Source organism: Podarcis gaigeae (assembly GCF_964106915.1).
Source record: "Podarcis gaigeae genome assembly, chromosome: 14".
Taxonomy (NCBI): Eukaryota; Metazoa; Chordata; class Lepidosauria; order Squamata; family Lacertidae; genus Podarcis; species Podarcis gaigeae.
The window spans coordinates 41,370,679-41,393,508 of NC_139690.1; the positions used below are offsets into that span (position 1 = coordinate 41,370,679).

Below are 22,830 nucleotides of genomic sequence, written 5' to 3' on the forward strand. Positions count from 1 at the left end.
AAAAGCGACGAGTCAAAAAATAAAATGCACTGCAATTCATAATGTTGTCGTTGTTGGCATTTGCCTGTCTCAAGCGACAGTGCTCCTCTTGAGGGTGAAGGCAAAGACACCCCAAGCACTTCTGCCAAGCACTAATTCATTTCTGGTTCCATCCAAGAAGAGCCCAGGGGAGCTCACCCAATGTCAATGGTTACTGAATTCTTGTTGTCTTGAGACACAATGGAGTGTGCCGCTGGGGTGAAGCCAAACCTCTGTGTTAACGGCAGCAAAGTGACCTCCTTGGGACGCAAGCCATGGTAGTGTGTCTGGAAGTCCTGGGCTGCCAGACCACAAGACCCTCAGTCTCACTGATGTGGTCCAAAGGAAAGCAGAGCAATACATTTGGCTGTAGGAGTTGCTGGAAGGAGGCCTATAAGGCTCCATGCAAGGTCTTGGGACAGCAAGGCAAGTGTGTGCCTTCGCACAGCGTTTTGTGTGCCCAAGTGGGAGTGTGGTTAACGTGAGCAACAAGTGGACCCTCAGCATTCTTACTAGCAAAGCAGAGATTCTACTAGCAAATAAAAGGAGAATAGCTTTATATTCAAATGACAGATAAGAAAGCACTTTCCCTTTACTTTTTCACTCATTCGTTCATGATTTTATTTGCCGTTTTCCCACACACGCTGAAAAAATCATACTCAAAGCTGCTTATGACAGAGAAAGCAGGGAAAGCAGTGCAAAAGCAAGTTCACAATGAAACAAAAGCAAATGTAACAACATACCAAAACATACACACGTGATTTAAGTTCTATAAATATAACAAGATTACATTAACAACATCACTCCACCTGTAAATAGCAAAAATAACAAGGGAGCTGGACGGTTTCCCCTTGGTCCTAAAAATACCCCTTGGTCCTAAAAACAGACCCTCCCCTGCAGCAATTTGCAAGGCCTCATAAAGGCAAGGAGTGAGATAGCTGGAAACACCACTCCCATGCTGTTGCTTTCATGTTTACGGTAATTGCCACAACATTAGGGGTGGACATATCAGGACACAGAAAGGGCCAAAAAAGATGGGTTACTCATGATGTTCAGAACCAGCTGCTATTTGCCTCTGCCAGCATAGCTAGTGATGATGGGAGCTGTAGTGCAGCAACAGCTGGGAGGGTCACAGGCTCCCCCTCTCTGACTTAAAATATCAGATATGTTGTTTTGATGTATGCTTTGACCATCTTTGTCAGTGAAGAAGAAGGTGGTCATTGTGGTAAGAACCACCTTTTAACCCTAGCTTGGCTTCTGTTATCCATGCCATGATAGCCTCCTGTTTGGATTACTGCAATACATTGAATATGGATGGGTCTACTTCTGAAGAGGGCCCAGAAATTTCATTTCATTCAGAACATAGATGCAAGATTGCCAGCTGAGACAGAGTGGTACAATTTGTTTATATATGTCTTATGTATTTTGCAGAACATGTAGACCGCTAAACATCAAAATACCCAAGCAGTGTACAATAAAAAAGTGAAATGACAATGAAATATAAAAAACATAATGAAACAGATTTCAGACATAAGAAATGTGTTCAAATGTGGCAAGGGCAGTGAGATCCTCAGATCATTGCAAAACAGGTGGTGGATGTTTATCCTTCCAGCTCAAAGTAGAAGTCTCAGTAACCATAAAGGCTCACGAAATCTACTTGGTTGTTTTGCCATTAATCCCCATACTACAGGAATGTAATTTAAAACATTTGCAAATTTTAAGGATTTTGCCAATAAAAAAACCAACCTGGATAACTTCAGACTAAAAAGAAAATGTCACTGGGCATGCTCTCATTATATGCTTCAGTGAGATATTTCTAGCATTACATCTCCAGTATCTTTCTGTATTACACAGTGCCTTCCAGTAAAAATATTGTGCAGGCCAGTATACATTAAACATCAGTTTTTGCTGGATCAATGGCAAATTTAAGTCATAAAAATGCATCCCTGTCACCCCTCTTTTCTTCATTTTGGCAGCTTGGTTTTGGGAGAAGGAGAACTGTCGCTACCATTAAACAACAGGGAGTTAGAAATCCCTGGTCATCTGCTACAAATCACGTCCCTGGTGCATAGCTGTCAACGTTTCCCTGTTTTTAAGGCAAATTCCCTTATTCCGAATAGGATTCCTCGCAAGAAAAGGGAAAAGTTGACAGCTATACCCTGGTGTAAGCTGTTGCCTGAACCCTTTTAACTCATGATGCCAAGAACTGAACCTGGGACCTTCTGCATGAAAAGCCTGTGTTCTACCACTGAGCTATGGTCCTTCATGTATGGGAGTGTATTATAGTGCACAATCTGTCCACAAGTGACCCAGATGACCCAGATGTACAATACATTAGTCTTCAGGACATATTATAGGTCACACCCTGACCTAGGATGAGTCACAGCAGCAGCACTGCCACCATACAATTGTACAGTGAAATAAAAAAAATAGTCCCTAAATGTATGCTTCAGCTACAGGTGGATACCAGGTCTGAAAAGACAGACAGAGGCCAACAAAAGTCAAAGTCCAGGGGGTCATGCTGTCTATCGTTTTCCTCTTCTTTAGGCTCAGGGTTTCCCCTTGCAGAACCTGGGTGGTAGGAAGAGGGTGGGGAGCAAAACTAGAATTAGTGTGTTTTGCCTGCCACTGGGTCTGGCTACATCAGCCATCAGCTCTGTCTCTAGCCACTGCTGGGCTCATTGCCTTCTGCCCTACTAGTCTCAACAGGCACTAAACCCTTGCTTCTTTAAGCCGTCACCCCAGATGCTTGCCTCTCCATCGTGCCCCAGTTCTCCCCTACCTGTTCCATTTTGGGTGAGTTTAAAATAACAGCAGCAACATCATCATCCCCCAAGCAAGTGACTGGACTAACATAACCACAAGCATCGCACAGGGCCTAGAGCATGTTCCTTCCTAGCCTGTGTGTGTGTGTGTGTTTTTCTCTCCATGCAGGAGGGAGGCTGAACTTGCCTATGACTGACAGCCAGCTGGGACTTCCTGTGTGTGTGGGTTTGCTGCTGCTAGCGCAACAGAGCCTTAACGCTTTGTGTGCAAGGGGAATAAGAAAAGGGGGGGGGGGGAATCAAAACACAGGCAGGCAGACAAATCTGGGGGTGGATAAGTAGAGGGGAATCTCTTTTGCCGGGGCTTTTCTGAAAGCACACGGAGGAGGGGAAAGGGGGATTCACGAGCAGCCAGCCAGCCGCTGGAGGAGGAAGAGGAGGAGGCTGCACTGCGGAATAACGGGAGCTAAAAGAGGAAGAGGTTTGTAGCTGCCGCTGCTGCTTGTCGCTGATCCAGCAACTCAGGTATTTAGCTATGGTCCCCTCTGGCATTGCACGCGCAGCCTGCTCTTGTCCCCCTAGCGCTATGGAGAGGGGATCTCTGATCTCTCTCTCCCCCACCCCACTCACCCTCCTCTCTCTCCATCCCTCCTTCCTCCCTTGCTTGCTTTTGGCAGCTGTTCCCCCAGCAACAATGGCTGAGAGAATTAATTCAGCACAAAGGGCTGTTGCTGATGGAGACGGTGGAAGAGGGAGGGGAGAAGAGGATGAAGGATACCCCACCTTCTCCATCGAGAGCGAGAAAGAGGGAGAGAGACTGCGATGGTGCTTTGTTGGGGTAATATAAGGAGGCATTGGGAATGCTTGGGGAGACAGCCTTTCCCCATGTATACGTAAATCAAACCCCAGCAAGGGATGAGGATGTTGGCTGACTGCAACCCTCAGTCTGAATCACTCACAGTGTTAAGAGATGTTGCTCTTTTGGGTAGGATGCACAAGGAAGGGGAGGAGGGTCCCCTCGCTGCGCAGCTCTTAAGGCTGTGCAATTTTATTTATTTGTTGTTCCGTTTTTCGGTTTTCTCCCAAATTTTAATCTTCCAGTGATTTGAGATTCAGTTTGACAAGAGATTGGATCTGCCGTTCCTCCTCTCTTAGAAGTCTTGTGGGGATCACCTTCCAAAAATATGTGATGTCAGGTCCTCTGCCAATGGGGGATCCATGCATGCAAAACACATCCAAATCTTGGACCTACGCTTACCTAAAGAGAGGGAAATGCAATCAGTGATTGACACCACACAGTCCGCTCTCTTGTTTGCACATCCCGATCAATCTCAGTTGCAGTTCGAACACGTGTCCTTTTATTTTGGATGAGCTTGGCGTCTGAAATGCATTGACTGGAGGAATGGGTCATTCACCCTCTTGTTTGCTTTGATGAAAGAGGAGTGCTGGTTTATTGTCTTTCACTAACAAATATTGTTTCCTTGAGATATTGTTCTGCACTAATATCTAGAACCATAAATACACACATAAAAAGGTGTGGAGGTGCTATTCTCTGAACAGTTCAGAATTTGACAAGGAATAGTATGCAATGGTTTCTTTGGAATTTGCAGAGAGAGGAAAGGAAATAGCATTGGGGTGTTCTGTATGCCAAAAGGCTAAGCCACCAACTCACCAGGTCCATTAGATAAAGATCAGTTTCCCAAAAACCAGTGTCTAACAATTATTATGAAAAAAATATTTAATAGCAAACCAGGCTAGTGCAGGCAGAGCTAGGATATTTTTTGCTCCATGATGCAGAAGGGGCAGAAGATTATGTAGAAAGATCATTTTCACTTTTTTTTGGGGGGGGGGGTAAACTTCTAATGAAGAGGCTACGACTTATAACACACTGAACATTTAAGGACTGCTACATTGTAGGTTTGCTATTCAAGTCTTTTGGGTGAGAACATGCAATGTATATTCTATGTTGCTGGCAGATGATTTGATAGGACTGAGATACTGAAAGTTACTTTTTGCCCAGTATTTGAAAACTTGATTTCTGTCCAGTTTTGTACACCTGAAGACTTTGGAGAATGGCTTACGCTTCTTTAAACACCATGCCATTTTCTCACCCAGGTTTGTTGTCTGCTTACAGTCACAAAGATGGCTGCTTCGTCCTCTTGCAATGTGGAAGACGACGAGAGCCTGAAGGGATGTGAACGCTACGTTCAGAAGCATAACATCCAGCAGATTCTGAAAGAGTGCATTGTCAACCTCTGCATAGCAAAACCTGACCGGCCAATGAAGTTCTTGCGAGAACATTTTGAGAAACTGGAGAAGGTCAGTGATTGTCGAATATGCACAGGGGCAAAGGGCACAAATGTAACAGCAGGGCAAAATCAAAGATACTTCCAGTATTTAGGAAGCTGCTTCTTATTGACTGAGACCCTTGGTCTTCCTAGCTCTGTGATGTTTACATCATGGGAAGGTGTGAGGTGGTGGTGTTGTGGGCCTGAACGACAGGTCTTTCCTAGCAACCTCTATACATCCTGTTTGGGGGTGGAGGAGAAATTCTATTCATTTTAAGGTGAAACTACCTATTCTACACTTTCTGAGTCAGTATATGAACCAGAACAAAGCCATCCTTTGAAATTTGCATTTCTCCAAATTTTTCAGTGCAGTTTTCTGGCCAAGTAATGTGCACAAGATTGCAAATGGTGGGAGTAAAGTGTGTATAGATAGGCATATATTTGTGAAAGTAACATGCAGAATGCATTACATTTGTTGAAATTGCTTGCAAAAACATATTTGGTTGTGCACCAAAAGGTGTGTATTAGGAGAAATTTCACAGCAGCACTGATGAATTTCCACGAGAGGGAAAAAGGAATTCACAAGCGGATGTGGAGATCTGGAGAACTGAAGCATGGGGAAATGAGAAACTGAAATGGACAGATTCGCCTATCCCTAATTCCTGCCCCTTCTTGCTTTTTATAAACAAAGGGAAATCTTTGCTTACAGGCCGCTTGGCCGCTTTATCGTGTGTAGTGCTGAAACCTCGGCCACCCACCACCCTGATTTCCCAGAGGAATCTTTACATATAAATCAGAATATGCAAATTTCATGCCGAGTTATGTCCTTTGCTGTGCCCGATGCCAAGGGCTCCCACAAGTGGGGCAATCACTGAGCTTTGTGCGTACATCTACTGTGCAACGGTGTAAAACACCATTCATAGATGGTTCTAAGCTTTAGGTAGCACAGTCACAACATTATGATACAGTCATACCTCGGGATAAATACGCTTCAGGATGAATATTTTTGGGTTGCGCTCTGCGGCAACCCGGAAGTAATGGAGTGCGTTACTTCCGGGTTTTGCCGCGCGCGCATGTGCAGACGCTCAAAATGACGCCATGTGCATGCGCGGAAGCGCAGAAACATGACCTGCGGATGCGCAGATGCACGGACACGGGTTACGTTCACTTCGGGATGCGAACGGGACTCTGGAACAGATCCCGTTCGCATCCTGAGGTACCACAGTAGTACCTTGGGTAAAGTACTTAATTTGTTCCGGAAGTCCGTTCTTAACCTAAAACTGTTCTTAACCTCTGCCACGGCACAATTTCTGTTCTCATCCTGAAGCAAAGTTCTGAACCCGAGGTACTATTTCTGGGTTAGCGGAGTCTGTAACCTGAAGCGTATGTAACCTGAGGTGTATGTAATCCGAGGTACCACTGTATAAGCCTCTAAGTTAGTGGGGATCAGGGATACCCACAGCTTTCGGGCTCTTGTCCTGGAAACTGGGAAATGTCAGCAGACTCTCTGCTGAATGCAAGAATGGGACTGTCCTCTCTGGATTCTCTGTTTGTCCAGACCTTGGGACATGCTGCTGAGGAGCCTGGTGTGGGGGAGATAAAACTGTAGCAATCTGAAAGCAACCAGCCAACCTCCAGCATTCGAAATGATAGAGAGTTTATTTTGGTAAAGAACAGTGATTAAAGAAGGGGGACAGAGATAAGTAGAGTACAAGATAAAATAAAATGTAAACTTAGATCTAGCTAGCCTAACACTTTCAGCAAACAACAGTGTTCAACTGGCAAGACTGGTATAAGCAGGAATGGTCAAGATTTTTATTCATTGTTTATATGTAAGATTTCTTGCCTGCCCTTCACCGTTAAGGTCCCAGGGTGGGTTGCTACAGTATAAAATACAGTTATAAACACAGATAAAACAGTTACAGGTATTTTAAAAAAAGCCAAGAAAAAGCATTCAAAAACTGAACAGTATACATCCAGCAAATGAGGAGGGTCCCACAAAGCAAAATACTCACCAGAGACCAAGGTAAAGAGGTATCTTTGTGGTAGACAGCAAAAGGGAGATGTAAATGAGCCTTTGTGAGGAAGGAGTGCCACAATTTAGGGTCTGCCACAGGTAATGCCCACTCCCAGACCAGCTTTCCCCACACTTCTGAGCATGAGCGTAGCCAGGATTTATTTGAGTGGGGCAAGCTTTGTGGTTTTTTTGGGGGGCAGAACAGAGTTATCTGTGATGCAATTGGTCAGCTCGTTAAGCATTTTTATTTTTTTGATTGGGAGGGCAGCTGCACACCCTGCCTATGCCCATGCTTCTGAGGCTGGTGGAAGTATCCTGCAGACCTTCTTCATGCCTGAAGACCAGCAGAGGAGGCCCTCTTGGGAGTTCCACCACCCTCAGAAGTTCAGGGGGGGTTGGGGTTGCTCAGGAGAGGGCATTCTTTGTGGCAACTCTTAGCTAGCAGAACTCTCTCCCCAGAGTGTTGTGTCTGGCACCTTTCTTGTATAGTTTCCCACCACATGCTGAAGATACATATTTTTACCCTGGCCTTTGACCCTTGAGATATGTCTTTTCAGCACCTACCCCATTTCTGCGACTGGAATTTGTTTTAACTGTTTTTTAATTATTGGATTTTAAATTGCTGTAACCTGCCTTGGGACCTTATGGTGAAGGATGGGTAAGGAACAACAACAACAACAATTTCAGAGAGCCACTGTGGTGGTTTAGTGGATAGAGTGTAGGACTAGGACATGGGACAAGAGGGTTCAAATCCCCACTCAGCCATGAAGCTCACCAGGTGACCTCAGGACAGTCACTTCCTCTCAGCCTAACCTACCTCACAGGGTTGCTCTAGTGATTAGGGGGGGGGGACCATTTATGCCACCTTGATCTCCTTGGAGGAAAAGGTGGGATATTGTTATTATTCTTAATAATGAGAATCATACCAAATGAGTCTCCTTTGCTGATCTTAACACGCAAGAGGGCCTGTGGGGATGAAGGTGGTCTTTCAGATATTTGGGGCCTAAGTTGTTCTGGTGAAGACGAAAACGAGTTAAAATCACCTCACGTACGCTTGGGTGCAGAGGGGTCGGTAAGAGAAGCCCAGGTCATAGAGAGAGGACTGTGGGGCAGCCTGAGGCAGACCAAGTGCACAGGAAACCTTCTGAGATGCTTGCTTGGCTCGGAGGTGATCATTGCTTTACTTAGGGAATGAAAGAAGAGAAAACCAGAAGGATCATCTCTTGTGTTCCTGTTGAGCAGAGTTAACTAAAGAATGAACTATCATGTTTTGGGGGGGGGGAGCAGTTGCTTGAGATGTGTGCATCCCAGGCATCCCCAACCTTTGGCCCTCTAGATGTTTTGGACTACAATTTCCCATCATCCCTGACCACTGGTCCTGTTAGCTAGGGATCAATGGGAGTTGTAGGCCAAAACATCTGGAGGGTCGCAGGTTGGGGCTGCCTGGTCTATCCAGTCTTTCAATGATGAAGTCTTTCAAATAAGGAAAGATGCAGAAGGAGAGGTGAGATTTTGTGCAGGCCCTTTTGACACCTGAATCTGAATCTTGCTTGGATACCTCTGTGACGCTTTAATTGCAAGGCCTTTGGAAGAGGATTAGACAAATTCACAGAGGGCAAGGCTATCAATGGTGCTGTAAAGCTGGCTCCTGCACCTGTTGCATTGTCATATATGCCAAAGAGCACAGGATCCCGAGATGTGCAGTTTGGCTTATATTACTGACCTAGACAAGATCATTGTTTGCTGTTTTATTCAATTTATGCTGTGCTTTTAAACTGAGGTTGATTTCCAAATCAAAAAGATCTTTAATAAAAATACAATTTAAAAAAAACCTGAGGTTGATTTCCAAGAGGAATTACAATTAAAATTGGTATGTGTGTATGTAGAAATGATCAGCCATATCAGTTTCAGTTCTTAGTTTCAAGTCTGAAATTTAGTTCTCCACATTTCTGCAGCAATTTGCATTTTTCTTTTTAAAATCCTAATTAAAATCTGTTAACATTTGAGTGCAAAATTATTCTTAATCAACGTATTTTTGTATGCGGTTTCAACTAATGTACATATTCTGGCAGGCAACTTGCCATAACATAATGCATTTCTGTATGTTATTTTTCAACAATAGTTTCATTGTGTGAGAGATAGCTCAGTCAGTAGAGCATGTCGTGGGTTTGAGCCCTACATTGGGCAAAAATATCCCACATTGCAGGGGGTTGGGCCAGATGACCCTTAGGGTCCCTTCCAACATTACAATTCTGTGATCCCGTGTCTTGTGGGAGGGGTACATCTTCTATAACAATTTTATGCACATTTTCCCTAATATATGTATTTTTTAAAAACAAACAAACAAACATTGTTTGTTTGGAACACTGTACCACAACATTTGCAGAAGCTGAATTTTGAAGGATGGCTGTTTTTCACTACTTGTATTGTTTCAGAAAGTGCAAATTAATTCGTTTTGCCTTTAAATGTGCACTGAGCCACTGTTCTTCCCCCATCCCTCTGTGTGTGGCATTCCCCTCTGGCTCCTGGCCATTGATGATTCAGTCCAGGCTCTTTACTGGGGTGTGGGGAGAGCAGAAGGAGCTGGTCGTCCGTCCCCCCCCCCCCCAGCCTGGCTGACGGGTAAAGATGCTAAGGTACTTTGTCTCCAACCAGGAAGCGTGGTTGTGCAGAGACACTCAAGATGGTTGAGCAAAGACTCTAAAAGTGTGCAGGGTTTTGAATGCAGGTTCTGAAACCTCATCATTTGGTCTGCCTCTTGGTTGTGTAGCTCACCTTCCCCTCTCGTACGCGATGCCAGTGGGCGAGTGTTTTGTATATAACGCATCATAATAATAATCAACTGTTCCGTCGTGTTTCCAAAACACATTTTGAAATGTGCCAAAGGCAAAGTTTCACCTTCAGTACATGAGAAAGAAGCTTTGTGTCTTAAGGCTTGGCTTCTTGTCAACAAGGAACAATGCAAGCTTGGCTAAATTATGGATACGTACATTTAAAAGATGTTCTTTCCTTTTCTCCTCAGTTATTAATATTTTCTAAAAGTGTGGCAGTATGGTGGAGGTCAGAAGAGAGCCCACCGCAGTTCTCTTCCAAAGTTCAGCTTATAAAAAGAGGCCCATTGTGGGCCCAATGAGTAGGTTTTACACAAATTAAGACCATGCATTGAAAACACTCTTCTACAACTTTAAGAGCCATGGCTTATGGGAAGTGCTGATAGCAATTCTCAGCACCTTTAACAAACTACAGTTCCCAGAATTCTTTGGGGAAAGCCATGGTCCTTAAAATGGCACGAGTGCTTCAGGATTATGGTATGGATGTGGCCACAATGTGATGGGGGAACTAGGTCTTGAGCTTGCCTTGTCAGACTCTGAAGTTGAGGGTAGAAAGGCAGGCCTCTCAGATAACTGTGGGCTGCCAGCTGAGTTAAAACATGCACAGAGGCAGGCCAGCCCAAAGCCAGAAATCTGACTGAGCAGAGGAAGAAACAGGTGGACTTCCCCATAACAACTTCGAGTCAGGAGTGGCTGGTGCCCATTGATACTGGTAGGGCAGGAGGCCAACAGTAGGGGGCGCTATAGCCAATGACAGAAAAGCTAACTAATTCTAGCTAGGTCCCCATTTTCCTGCCTGCTCAGTTCTATAAGTGCTCAGGGAAGGAAGGGAAGGGCTTCTGAGACCCAATTCAGCTGGCCACCATTGGTATAGACTTCCTTGCCTAACAGTCACTCTCTGATTGAGTACTGGGATTTTACTGTGTTTTATTGCTATGTTCTTGCTTTTATCTGCTTTTTTAATGAAGTACTGACACCTCTCTCCCTCTATTTTACTGCCCATGGCAGCCATTTTGCACGTTAATCAAGATACAAGCACTGGCACTCATTTTGTACCTCCCAAAAAAGCATTGGTCGCACGTGTTGTTGTTTCATCTCATCCTTGGTGTTATTCCCTGACTGGCAAATATCTTTGAACTTTGATCATTCCTCTTGCCTGCCCGGATGGGCGACAGAGAGGAGTGTGTGAATGTATGTAGAAACCAATCTACCATACAGAGATGAAATTTACGTTAGTTGTGTTTCCAACTTTTGCCTCTGTCCCCATTGATGACTGCCATGTGGCCTCAGAAGGGAATGTGACACTCAGTGAAAAAGGTTCTGTGCTCCTGAGGTAACTCACTAGGCCACCTGGTGCTCCACTGGGGCTGCTCAGCCCATTTTCAACACAACACCTACTTGCCAGCGCTTGCTGGACCTGGAATTGGAGTCTCTGGCCGAGAGATCTGTGGCATCTTGAGCTTGAGGAGCTCTGGTTCAGTGGTGGACCACTGACCCTCAGCTTCTAGCCCAGTTTTCTTTCACCTTGGATACCCAGGCATTGATGGACTACAACTCCCATCATCCCCAGCCAGCTTAGCCAATGGTCAGGGATGATGGGACTGCTTTAGTCCTGGAAATTGCCAGACTCTTGAGCTATGACTAGGGTGTCCTATCTTCTGTTTGAAAATTGTTGGAGAACTGCCTTCTATTTGAAGGGTGTCTACTCTGAGGTCAGCTTAAAGTCAAGCACCCCTAAGAAGGGAGAACAGGTGTAGGACCTTGAAGTTAGCAGCACCTGGATAGCAGACTGAACAGGCACACAGGTTACCTGGTCACAGTGATATTATTATTGTTATTATTGTTATTACTATTACTATTATTTTACTATTTATACCCCACCCATCTGGCTGGGTTTCCCCAACCACTCTGGTTGGCTCCCAACAGAATATTAAAAACATGATAAAGCATCGAACATTAAAAACTTCCCTAAACAGATGTCTTCTAAGAGCCAGATAGTTGTTTATTTCCTTGACATCTGATGGGACGGTGTTCCAAAGGGCGGGTGCCACCACCAAGAAGGCCCTCTGCCTGGTTCCCAACTAGGATGGGGTGTATTGAATGCCCGTTTAAATTATAGTAATTATTTCCAATTATCTTCTTCTTTACATGTAAACTAGTACATGCAATTGATAGGCAAATTGGTGTCCTGTTTTGTTCTCTCTGTTTTGGGAAATGGATAAGTGGCCCCCTTAGTCGTCAGGACATGCAGCCAGACTGGCCCCTGGGTGAGCCAGGAGGATTCCGGACTTTGGTGCCAAGTCTCCTAGTTTGATATCCCAGCAGTTCCCTTTCCCATCCAGCAGGTGCTGGTGGCACAGTGAACCAGCGTAGGATTCTGACTCTGAAGCTCATGGTTTCTGCCATGTAGTCACAGGCAGCTGCTCCATTAGGGCAAAGGGGGCACTACTCCACTGGCTTCCGTCTGCCCTCAGCTAGCCAGTACCTACCTGTCTGTTTTCTTACTTGCAATCGGTCGGCTCCGCCTATCATTGGTTCTGGCTCCGCCTCCTGTTGGTCATTTGCCTTCTGCCTTACCATTTCTAATAGGCACCAACCACAAGACATTTCCTTGCCAACTTTTTCCGTGTTGGAGTTGTTGGCATCAGCTGAACTCAGACCCATCAACCTCTAAACTGAAGAGGGGACGGGTGATGTGTTGTTGTACAATCCTGCTTTAATCTTCAGCACAGCCAGAGTAGATTTGACCCCCCACCCCCACCCTAATAGTTGCCACCTTCCCTTATTAGTATCTTGACGTTTTGCAGAGCAAGCGTAGCCGTGTTTGCAGCTTAGCTTGACGTTACAGCTTAATGCATCATAAAAGCCATGTCTGCAGAGATGTGGGTATGAATTTTGCATGAAAAGCTTGCGTTTCAGGATGACGGCAGCTCTGTTCGGCTAAATGAGCTTTGAAGGATGGGGAATGTGCCTCCTTTGTGCTTGACAGTGAAGCAGTCGAGAGAAAATGGGGATGGAGGCTTTGCGAAGGTCACTGCTTGTGAAGGAAAGTGAGGATGGAAGCAGGAATGGAGTAAGAATATTCGCTAAGTAGATTTTACTAGAATCCTTGATAAGATGTGGCAACAGATTGTTTCAGAGGCAAGCATGGCCTGGTTTTATTCGTTTGTTCAACACAATTTTTATATACTGCTTGATTGTAACAAAACCTTAAGTGATTTACAATAAATATTAAAATTACCAGCAAAGGCAGCTAAAAATAAGTTGTTAAAAGCATTTGTCTAAAAAATATATATCTCTGTCTAAAAACAATAATAAAACCAGCAACCAACTAAAGAGAGTTTTAAACATGTTTTTTTTAAATGATATTTATTAAAGTTTCCAATAATACACATAAACACAAACAACATTACAAACATACACACATACACAAACAGAGTTTTAAACATGTAAACATCTACGTGTCTGGATAGTATTGCCCAGGCATAGGCAAACTCGGCCCTCCAGATGTTTTGGGACTACAACTCCCATCATCCCTAGCTAACAGGACCAGTGGTCAGGGATGATGGGAACTGTAGTTTCAAAACATCAGGAGGGCCGAGTTTGCCTATGCCTGGTATTGCCCAAACACAAATGTTTTAAGCAGGGGCCAAAAAAACAACAACCCATCACAGATGGGGCCAATGTGGCAGCACTGGGAAAGCATCACAGAGCAAACTAAAGCAGAGGAAATCTATCAAGAATGTGCTATTATTGTGCCAATAACATCTTGCAGGATACACCCACAATAAAACACCAGTCTGGGGCGAGTGGGAGCTCGCGGTTCCCTCACTGCAAGAAGCGAAGTTACAGGGAACCAGGCAGAGGGCCTTCTCGGTAGTGGCGCCCGCCCTGTGGAACGCCCTCCCACCAGATGTCAAGGAAATAAACAGCTATCTGACTTTTAGAAGACATCTGAAGGCAGCCCTGTTTAGGGAAGTTTTTAATGTTTGAAGTTTTGTTCTGCTTTTAGTCCTCTGCTGGGAACTGCCCAGAGTGGCTGGGGAAACCCAGCCAGATGGGCGGGGTAGAAATTATTATTATTATTATTATTATTATTATTATTAGATACTTGCACAGGCATTGTGATATTTGGAAGTATACAGCACAAGACATTTGAACCAGAGCAATGTGGCTATAGTCAAGGGAAATTAAAAAACAAAAGCCAGCCCTGGTTATATATCCCAAATATCTTGCACAAACCACAGCAGAGTAATCCTTCTGGAAGCAACAGGCTTGTTACAAAGACAGTTTGTTGATGATGAGCTGAAAGTTAATCTATGAAGACAACCAATCCTGTTCCTGGCCAATGTGGCCAACCAGGAGCATGCACAGAAGGGTGCCTTAGCTTTGCGAGGAGTTCCATGACCTCACAAGCCAAGAACACCTGCCTGAAAGAGAACGTAATTCACATATTAGCTCTTTCCCAAGCATTTGAGTCTTTATGTTAATTTAGGGTTGGATTGCCGAGGGCAATGGTAATTCTCTTGAAAAGTTTACAGGATTTGATAATAGCTCATGTTCTTATAAGGGAAAGAATTTTGTGGGAGGAGAAGTAGAGCTGGAGGAACATAAGAGAGATATGAGGTTGTTATTATCATCACGTGAAGCAGAAACAGGAGACCTGTGCTCCTCCAGACCTTGCTGGACTACAGTTCTCTTCATCCCCAACAGTTGGCTAGGCTGGTGGGAGTTGGAGTTGAACAACATCTGAAGGACCATAGACTACCCATCCCTGCTGTAAAGGATGCTGATGTTACATCATCATCTTCATCATCATTATTTATATACACCCTTCACCCAAAGATATGGGGTGGTTTACATCAAAAAATACAAAATGAAAACAACAACAACAAGTCCTGAGTGTGTCCTGAACCCCCTGGTCTACCTAGCGGCAAGTCCTGCTGGTGTATAAAGGTAAAGGTAAAGGGATCCCTGACCATTAGGTCCAGTCGTGACCAACTCTGGGGTTGCAGCGCTCATCTCACTTTATTGGCTAAGGGAGCCAGCGTACAGCTTCCGAGTCATGTGGCCAGCATGACTAAGCCACTCCTGGCGAACCAGAGCTGCACATGGAAACGCCAGTTACCTTCCCGACGGAGTGGTACCTATTTATTTACTTGCACTCTGACGTGCTTTTGAACTGCTAGGTTGGCAGGAGCAGGGACCGAGCAACAGGAGCTCACCCCGTCGTGGGGATTCGAACTGCCGATCTTCTGATCGGCAAGTCCTAGGCTCTGTGGTTTAACCCACAGCACCACCCGCGTCCCTCCTGCTGGTGTATACAGTATGTCAAATCCAAAGTCAGGGAATGTAGTCCAGGGTCAATCCAAGTAAGCCAAGCCCAAAGTCCATCAGTCAGAAAACACAGTCCAAAGCCAATACCAAAGCACAGTCCCATAGAGGTGCCAGAGCATCAGTGGCGTAGCGTGGGGGGTGCAGGGGGTGCCAGCCGCACCGGGCGCAACATTTGGGGGGGCACTCGCACTCGCAGCTCTCTGCCCCTACATGGCTCACTCACTCTCTCTCACAGTGCTGGCTGTGCGAATCTGATCCGAGCTGCCGGGTCGCCGCCCACTGTGGAGGGGGAGGGTGCCAGGTGTGCGTTGCAGTGCGAAGCGGAGAGAGAGCGAGGGAGGGACTATCTGGGGGAGGGACAGTGCAGCGGCCGCCCAGCGCAGCGCTCAGCGTGGGAGAGAACCATACCCGACAAGCCTAGGCAGCAGCAAGAAGAAGCTGGCAGCGGCAGCAGGTTAGGGGTTAGGGGCGCAAATTACTTGCCTTGCCCCGGGTGCTGACAACCCACGCTACGCCACTGCAGAGCATCTAAGCTGAGGTCCATCAACATTAAGCAGAACCAGCACCTCAGCTCTGCTTCCCGTTTATACCTTGAATGTTGATTGCACCATCTGGGCTTAACAAGGCTTGTGATCCTCACCTGTTCTGAGCCTGCTTCACCTGGGCTGTGGGCTCTTGCCTGCCTCGGCCTCCCTAAGCATACCTCCCACTGCTCCCTCTGCCACAGAGCCCACCTTGTTCATGGAGATGGGGGCCTCTCTGGCACTGACTAGGGGGCCTGCTCTTCTGGTCCCTGCACACTGACCCCCACCCCTAGACGGCATCTGTCACCCTATGTGTACTTTCTGAAACCCTAACCTCTCCTTTCCCATCCCTGGCTTGCTCCAGTGGGTCCCAGTCACGGCTGCACCCCTCACTGGGATGCTCTTCCTCCTCTCCATTGTCCTGCCAGTTCAAGACAGTATGCATGGCAGGACTGGTCCTCCATTTGATGGGCTGTCCAGTCCAACGCCCATTTTAAGATAAAGGACTCTAAGATGGGAGAGCACTTCCTCCCCTGTTTACAGTCAGCACAGGCCAGCTAGTCAGTCTTTACCACTATGGCAAAATGTATTGTATTTCTTATAACTTACAGTAATATATCTAAATTTGCATAGGTGCATTCAAGTAATCATATACAAATCCTGTGCAAATTGGCATCCTCCTTTGTCTGCTTTTTTGGCGATCCACTTTTGGGTGTTGGATAAGTGGCCAGCCTAGGCATTTTGCAAATATCTGGAAATAAATAAAACAAACTACCTCTGGAGAAATGGGCATGGAATTATACCTGGGCTGGGGACAGTGGTCCTCCAGATGTCTCTGGAATAAATATCACATTGTCCCTAAATATAGGCCGTGCTAGCTGAGGCCAGTGAAAATAGGAGTTGTGTTCTGGCAAAGCCTATGGAGAAAGAAGCAAAGCTGGTTGAAGGTTTTTGGACCATGGACAGCTCTGAGAGAGCATCTTTCTCCATCAATGGTCGGGAGCAGACTAAAGCCTTTTATACCCACCTCTTTCTCCAGATGCCTTTTATGCCTCTCTCTCCGCAGAAAGCTCCAAGCAAGCAACTTTCTCCAACAAAGGTGGGAAGCAGATTGAGGCCACTTATGCCTCTCGCTCCAGACTTCCTCCCCACTCCTTGAGTAACTTAAGGGCCAATCCTCTGACCTGAAGACCCCTCCTTTGTTCCATAACCTTTCTGCACTCGCAGCTGTCCCTGACTAGTGATGTGTGGCAGGAAACATCTGGTTCTTCAGGCTTAGGGGAGGTTGCCTGTGAGGGTCCAAGCTCTGACTTTGTGTCTAGGAGATTCCTCTCTAAGTTCTTGTCCAGCTGCCTCAGGCGCAATAGTCTTTCTGTCTTCCGCAGTCAGCTCTGAGCCCTTACCCAGACCCAGACCCTCATGTGATGGCCCTGCAGCCTCCAACTCTTTGCCCAGGGTTCACGACATCAACATCTGGAAGGCCAGCCTGTAAGGTGCCTACTCAAGGACAGGGTGTGCCATAGCCCCTGTTGTTGAGAGATGGGATTTTAGTGTCTCAACTTGCCTGGGAATGCATTTGGTGTCAGATCCAGTGATGGTTAGCCTCTGTGCATTGTTGAGTTCAAGATTTGTTCCTTGTTTAATTAGTTAGTTGCCAACAAGGGTTCTGTGCTGCAGCAAAAATTAATACATTTAAAAAATCTTTGTTTGAGACTTCTCTGTCCTCTTTTTGAAATGTTATTTCTTCATTGGAAATGTCAAGTCTCGGCAAGCCAAGAACAAGTATGAAAAAGAAGGATATCAAAAGAGGGTTTCACGTGGGCAAAAGGGGCACCAAGCAAGCATGGAAGGAAGACAGTGGAGGGTTCTAGGCAGGTCAGAGGAGCATCAAGAGGGAGACCAGGAAGTGAAGCAATGGGTTCTATGCAGATCCAAGGAGCATCAAGTGATTGCACAGGGATGGGACGGATGGGTTCTATGTACAGGTAGGACCAAGGAAAATCCAATGAGCACATGGTAAAGAAAGTGATGAACATGTTTTTTGTTAAACAAAAAATGGGTGTTATGAAGAAACCAGGGCAATAAAAAAGAGGGATTTATGATTGGCCCATTTTAACCCCATTTGGAAATTTAACCAAGTATTGTTGTGGTTGAGCAAATGCTTGCCAGTTTTGCTGTAAATTGGGGGGAGAGTTGCTGGGCTGCTTGAAGACCCTGCTACAATGGACTCATTTCCATTACTGGAGCTGGACTGGGTGTGGGTGGAAATGAAAGAGTGGCATGCAGGGAAGCAGATTCACAAACTTATGTACGCTTTATAGTCAAACGTAGTTTCTTATGTTCCTATTGAATTCATTGGTGCTTTCCCCATATTGTTGTTGTTTTTGTTTAGTCGTGTCCGACTCTTCGTGACCCCATGGACCAGAACACGCCAGGCACTCCTGTTTTCCACTGCCTCCCATAGTTTGGTCAAACTCATGCTGGTAGCTTCGAGAACACTATCTAACCATCTCATCCTCTGTCGTCCCCTTCTCTTTGTGCCCTCCATCTTTCCCAACATCAGAGTCTTTTCCAGGGAGTCTTCTCTTCTCATGAGGTGGCCAAAGTATTGGAGCCTCAGCTTCAGGATCTGTCCTTCCAGTGAGCACTCAGGGCTGATTTCCTTCAGAATGGATAGGTTTGATCTTCTTGCAGTCCATGGGATTCTCAAGAATCTCCTCCAGCACCAGAATTCAAAAGCATCAATTCTTCGGCGATCAGCCTTCTTTATGGTCCAGCTCTCACTTCCATACATCACTACTGGGAAAACCATAGCTTTAACTATAGTGACCTTTGTTGGCAAGGTGATGTCCCCATATCTGCTCCTTAATTGTGCTGCTATAATATATATGGGTTGCCTTTAGGGGAGAGGTGAGCAATTTTTAGGCTTTCCAATTTCTCACAAGTGTTTAAGAGAGTTGGATTTGCGCTCTGTTTTTCTATATTTTGTATTTTTGTACTTGTTTATACTCTTTTTGAAATGATAAAAACATGAAGCAGGGATTGCAGCCTCTGTAATTAATTAGCAACAATAGCGATGCAGATTCACTGTGGATAATTTCAAGGACAACCAGAGAAGAGTTGTAGAAGTTTTGTTTCGTTTTGTAGATGAAATGGTTTTCAGGGCAACTTGGGTGATGTTTCTTAGGATCAATCCTGATGAAAAGAAAGGGATGGAATAATTTATTTGGAACATGCTCCATGCTGTTATTTTTCAGAATGCTGTGAGAGGTGGAAGAGAACAAATGGAGAGCACTTAGGTGGTATTTAATAGCTAGCTTTTTCTTTTGAAGCCCTTCCCGGAAAAATCCATATAGTCAATTTGAGTCTAGCGCTTACAAGCTGAAACCTCTTAGATGGTGATGGAGGAGGTCAACAGATGTAATGACAAGGAAGAAAATGCTATTTTCTTGGAAATAAAGAATCACTGAAATAAGCAGGTCCTGTGGACCTGTCAGGAGATTTGCTTTGTAGAATTGGAAAGAAAAAAAAACCTGGAGTAGGCTATAAGCAATCTTAGAGCCTTTGGCCCAATTTTATGCAGCCATTGGCCTAATTAAGAAGAATCAGTGTCCCAATCAGTCCAACATCTGGGTGCCCATTGGGACTGGTGGGGCAGAAGGCCTGGAGGTCCAACAGTAGGTGGCGCCAGAGCCAATGATAGGCAGAGCTAATTCTAGTTTTGTTCCTGCCCTTCTCCCTGCTGAGTTCTACAAGAGCAACACTGAGATTAAGGAGGAGGAAGCCAAAAGGCAGTGCAGCTCTCTGGAATGGCGGGAATTAAGAAGGCAGGAAGATGGTGGCTAGCTGAGGGCAGACTGAGATTGGTGGGACAGTGCTCCATCAGTCCAAACTAACCAATGCCCACTGCCCCGTTCTCACAGTGGCCAACCAGATGCCCCCCCCCCCCCGGGAAGCTCGCAAGCAGGATCTGTACACAGCAGCGCTCTCCCAGCCTGTGGTTTCTAGCAATTAGTACTCAAAAGCCTCTGATAGTGGAGACACAACAAAGCCAATTGACTGACCTTGAGTACTGACCTTGGATACTATGGAGTGGAAGCTGCTCCTTTAGAGCAAATGGGGCACAGCCCCCAACAACCTCAGTGGCATCAGCAGCCCCCACCTGCCTGCCTTCTTACCTACACCCAGCCCAAGGGGTGGCATTGGCTATCAACTGCATCCTCCTTCTTTTCAGTGTTGCCCTTGTAGAACCCAGCAGGGAGGAGGAGGATGGCGACAAAACCAGAAGTTGTTGGCTCTGCCTGTCCACTGGCTCTGGCGCCACCTACTGTTGACCTCCCTGGCTTCCGCCCTATGGCCACCACCCACCCTTGGTTCTAAACGTCTTGGCTGGAGGTGGGTGAGAAGCGTGAGACACCATTTGCTGCTCTGCCTCAGGAAGCAATATGCCTTGGACCAACCCTTCTTTCTCCTTAAGTCCTTCACTGAAATAAGAGTACAACAAGGCCCATTCTCTTCTCTGTAGCCCTGGGGCTGTGTGTTTGTCTCTCTGTGTTTAAACCAAGCATGAAGTCAAGGAGAGAGTGTCCAAACTCATAATATCTCTGCGCTTGTGAATTATGCGTGCCATTCTGGTACATCATGAGAGCTTGTTGCCATGATGACAGTTTTAATAAATAAATAAAAGGACGGGTGAGGTGTTTACTTGTGACTTCTGTTGATGGCTTCATGGCAGGCTACGTCGGGAGATGGATATACTTAAAGGGCCCCTCTTGAAAGGTTTGCTGATTGTTCCTTTAAAAGATTTGCTACAACTCTGTGTGTGTGTGTGTGTGTGTGTGTGTGTGAGAGAGAGAGAGAGAGACAGAGACAGAGAGAGAGAGAGAGAGAGAGAGAGAGAGAGAGTGCGGTTTTACCCCAGGATATGTGGACGATGACTTTTTAAAAGCTTAGCCCTGGCTGTCGTGTCTTCCTGAGTTTCCTTGCTTGAGTTCTGTAATGGATTTTCGAACCTGGGCAGCAAAGAGAAGCATATGGGAAAAGCTAGCTGCTTCACTGTGTAGAAAGGGAGTTGGTAGCGAAGAGATCTCTTTTTAAACAAATGAACCGTATGGTAACTTGCATTTTTATATTTACTCTCTTTTTAAAAAAACCAAGTTAAGTGGGAGGGCTTTTTTTGAAGAAGTATATAAATGCTAATCTTGGTGCATCATCTGGATTTTGTACTTTATCATTCCAAGGTGCTGCCCTCTGGAACTCGGCTTATAAATTGGGGTTTTCTGTCTCTCTGTCTGTTTGATTTAAAAACCTTCCAGTTCTACCATTCCTACATTGTTCATTGCAGCAGGCAGTCCAATAAGCAGCCCTCTGTTAAGTTTACCATGCACCAAAGAAGTTGTGGGGGGAGGAAAGCAAAGTTGTGGTCAGGGCGATTTGGTGCTGGGAAAAGTGGGGGCAAGACAGTGACCTGGGACTGCAAAAAGCCTGTTTTGCAGCGGGAGTTGCTTTGTAAATCAGTCCCCAAAACATTTTGGGGGGGGGGGGAATCAGATATGGGGAACGGAGACGATTTGTGTTAGCAATATTTGTGGCATGGTGAATCCAAAGTGATATAAAGCTAGCCCTCTTCGCTTAATGCTAGCAGCTATCTCAGTGTTTTTCCGAGTGCAAATTCTGAAATGCAGAACAGATGAGTTTTGCCTTGTGGTAGCACAGAATCCTCAGTGCTGCTGTTGAGGAGCTGATGGACAAGCCATTCCGAGCCAGCAGAGTGCAAAATATTGGGAAGCCTCTATGAAAGTGAGCTCTTGTGGAATCTTTATTTTGGGGGCATTTGAGGATGAGGTGACATCCAGGCATTTGGGAGGAATGCCTCAGGTATGCATACCGGCCCCGCCTGAAGCAGAAACAGGTGACTCCAAAGTTTCCTTCCACTAACTCTAATATGCTGTGGTCTGCTGTTTCTGAAACATGGTCGATCTTGCTAGTTGGCGATCATTTACTGCTGCTACAGAGGTACAGTTTTTCTTCTACAATTTTCTTTTAAAAAGGTTGGTGTTGCTATGCACCATTTTGTGTTGTTTGTTTGTTTATTGTAATTATATGCTGCCTATCCTGGAAGGAACTAAATACAGTGTACCTGGCTCCCCCCCCCCCACTTTATCTTCACAACAACCCTGTGAGGGTTTATTGAGGTAAGAGGTATGTAGTTACTGGTACAAGTTACTCAGTGAGCTTAGTAACTCAGCAGATACTTCAATTTGAGTGCTATAACTGGTGCGATAGCCGGTAAACCATACTGGCAGATTTGTGTGTCATGGTTTCAGGTATGTATCTATACCACAGGCTCAAACTGGATTAATAGTCATTCTAATCTGGGAAATTATTTTTAACAGAGAAGCTTACCATCTCGGTACCTTCACCAAATTACAATGCCTAGGATTTATGGGAAGCCATGCCAGTTAAACAGGTACCATACCAGCCAGTGTGGTGTAGTGGTTAAGAGCGGTGGACTCGTAATCTGGGGAACCGGGTTCGCTTCCCCGCTCCTCCACATGCAGCTGCTGGGTGACCTTGGGCCAGTCACACTTCTTTGAAGTCTCTCAGCCCCACTCACCTCACAGAGTGTTTGTTGTGGGGGAGGAAGGGAAAGGAGAATGTGAGCCGCTTTGAGACTCCTGAAGGGGAGTGAAAGGCGGGATATCAAATCCAAACTCCTCCTCCTCCTCCTCCTCTTCTTCTTCTTCTTCTTCTTCTTAAGTTAGTGGTGTGGATGCATCTGGTGACAGGATAGTAGGAATCTGTTGGAATGTTTATGGAGGGCACTGAGTTTGCAGAGAATGAACAAGACTTGCCTGTTTAAAAGCTCTCTTTTAACAAAGTTGAGCTCAAAAACAGGCTGGAAAAGTTTCTGTGGTTTGGAGCAAATTTGTTCGGCTGCTGAACGGAACACAAACCTTTTGTTCTTTTATTATTGAATTTCTAACACACCTATCACAATACTATTTAAAACTGCAATGTTAAAAACACTTAAAAACCAATTAGTGACAA

At 45.5% G+C, this 22,830-nt stretch overlaps 2 protein-coding genes across 6 annotated transcripts in view; one reads left to right on the top strand and one right to left on the bottom strand.

Moving 5' to 3' along the window:
• Nucleotides 1–22,830, bottom strand: part of SUN1 (Sad1 and UNC84 domain containing 1) — a 194,904-nt gene that overhangs the window by 83,990 nt on the left and 88,084 nt on the right. The window lies entirely within an intron of this gene.
• The window catches only part of PRKAR1B (protein kinase cAMP-dependent type I regulatory subunit beta), a 115,419-nt gene continuing 95,573 nt past the window's right edge, over nucleotides 2,985–22,830 (top strand). The window contains exons 1-2 of one of the 5 annotated variants that reach the window (XM_083711722.1): nucleotides 2,985–3,308; nucleotides 4,899–5,102. In XM_083711722.1, the coding sequence (XP_083567848.1) occupies nucleotides 4,926–5,102 (177 nt within the window). In that variant the 5' untranslated portion in view covers nucleotides 2,985–3,308; nucleotides 4,899–4,925. Of the gene's footprint in view, nucleotides 3,309–4,898; nucleotides 5,103–20,571; nucleotides 20,894–21,441; nucleotides 21,580–22,830 lie in introns of those variants that run through there. The other 4 variants (XM_083711723.1, XM_083711721.1, XM_083711724.1 and 1 more) reach the window with 4 other exon arrangements.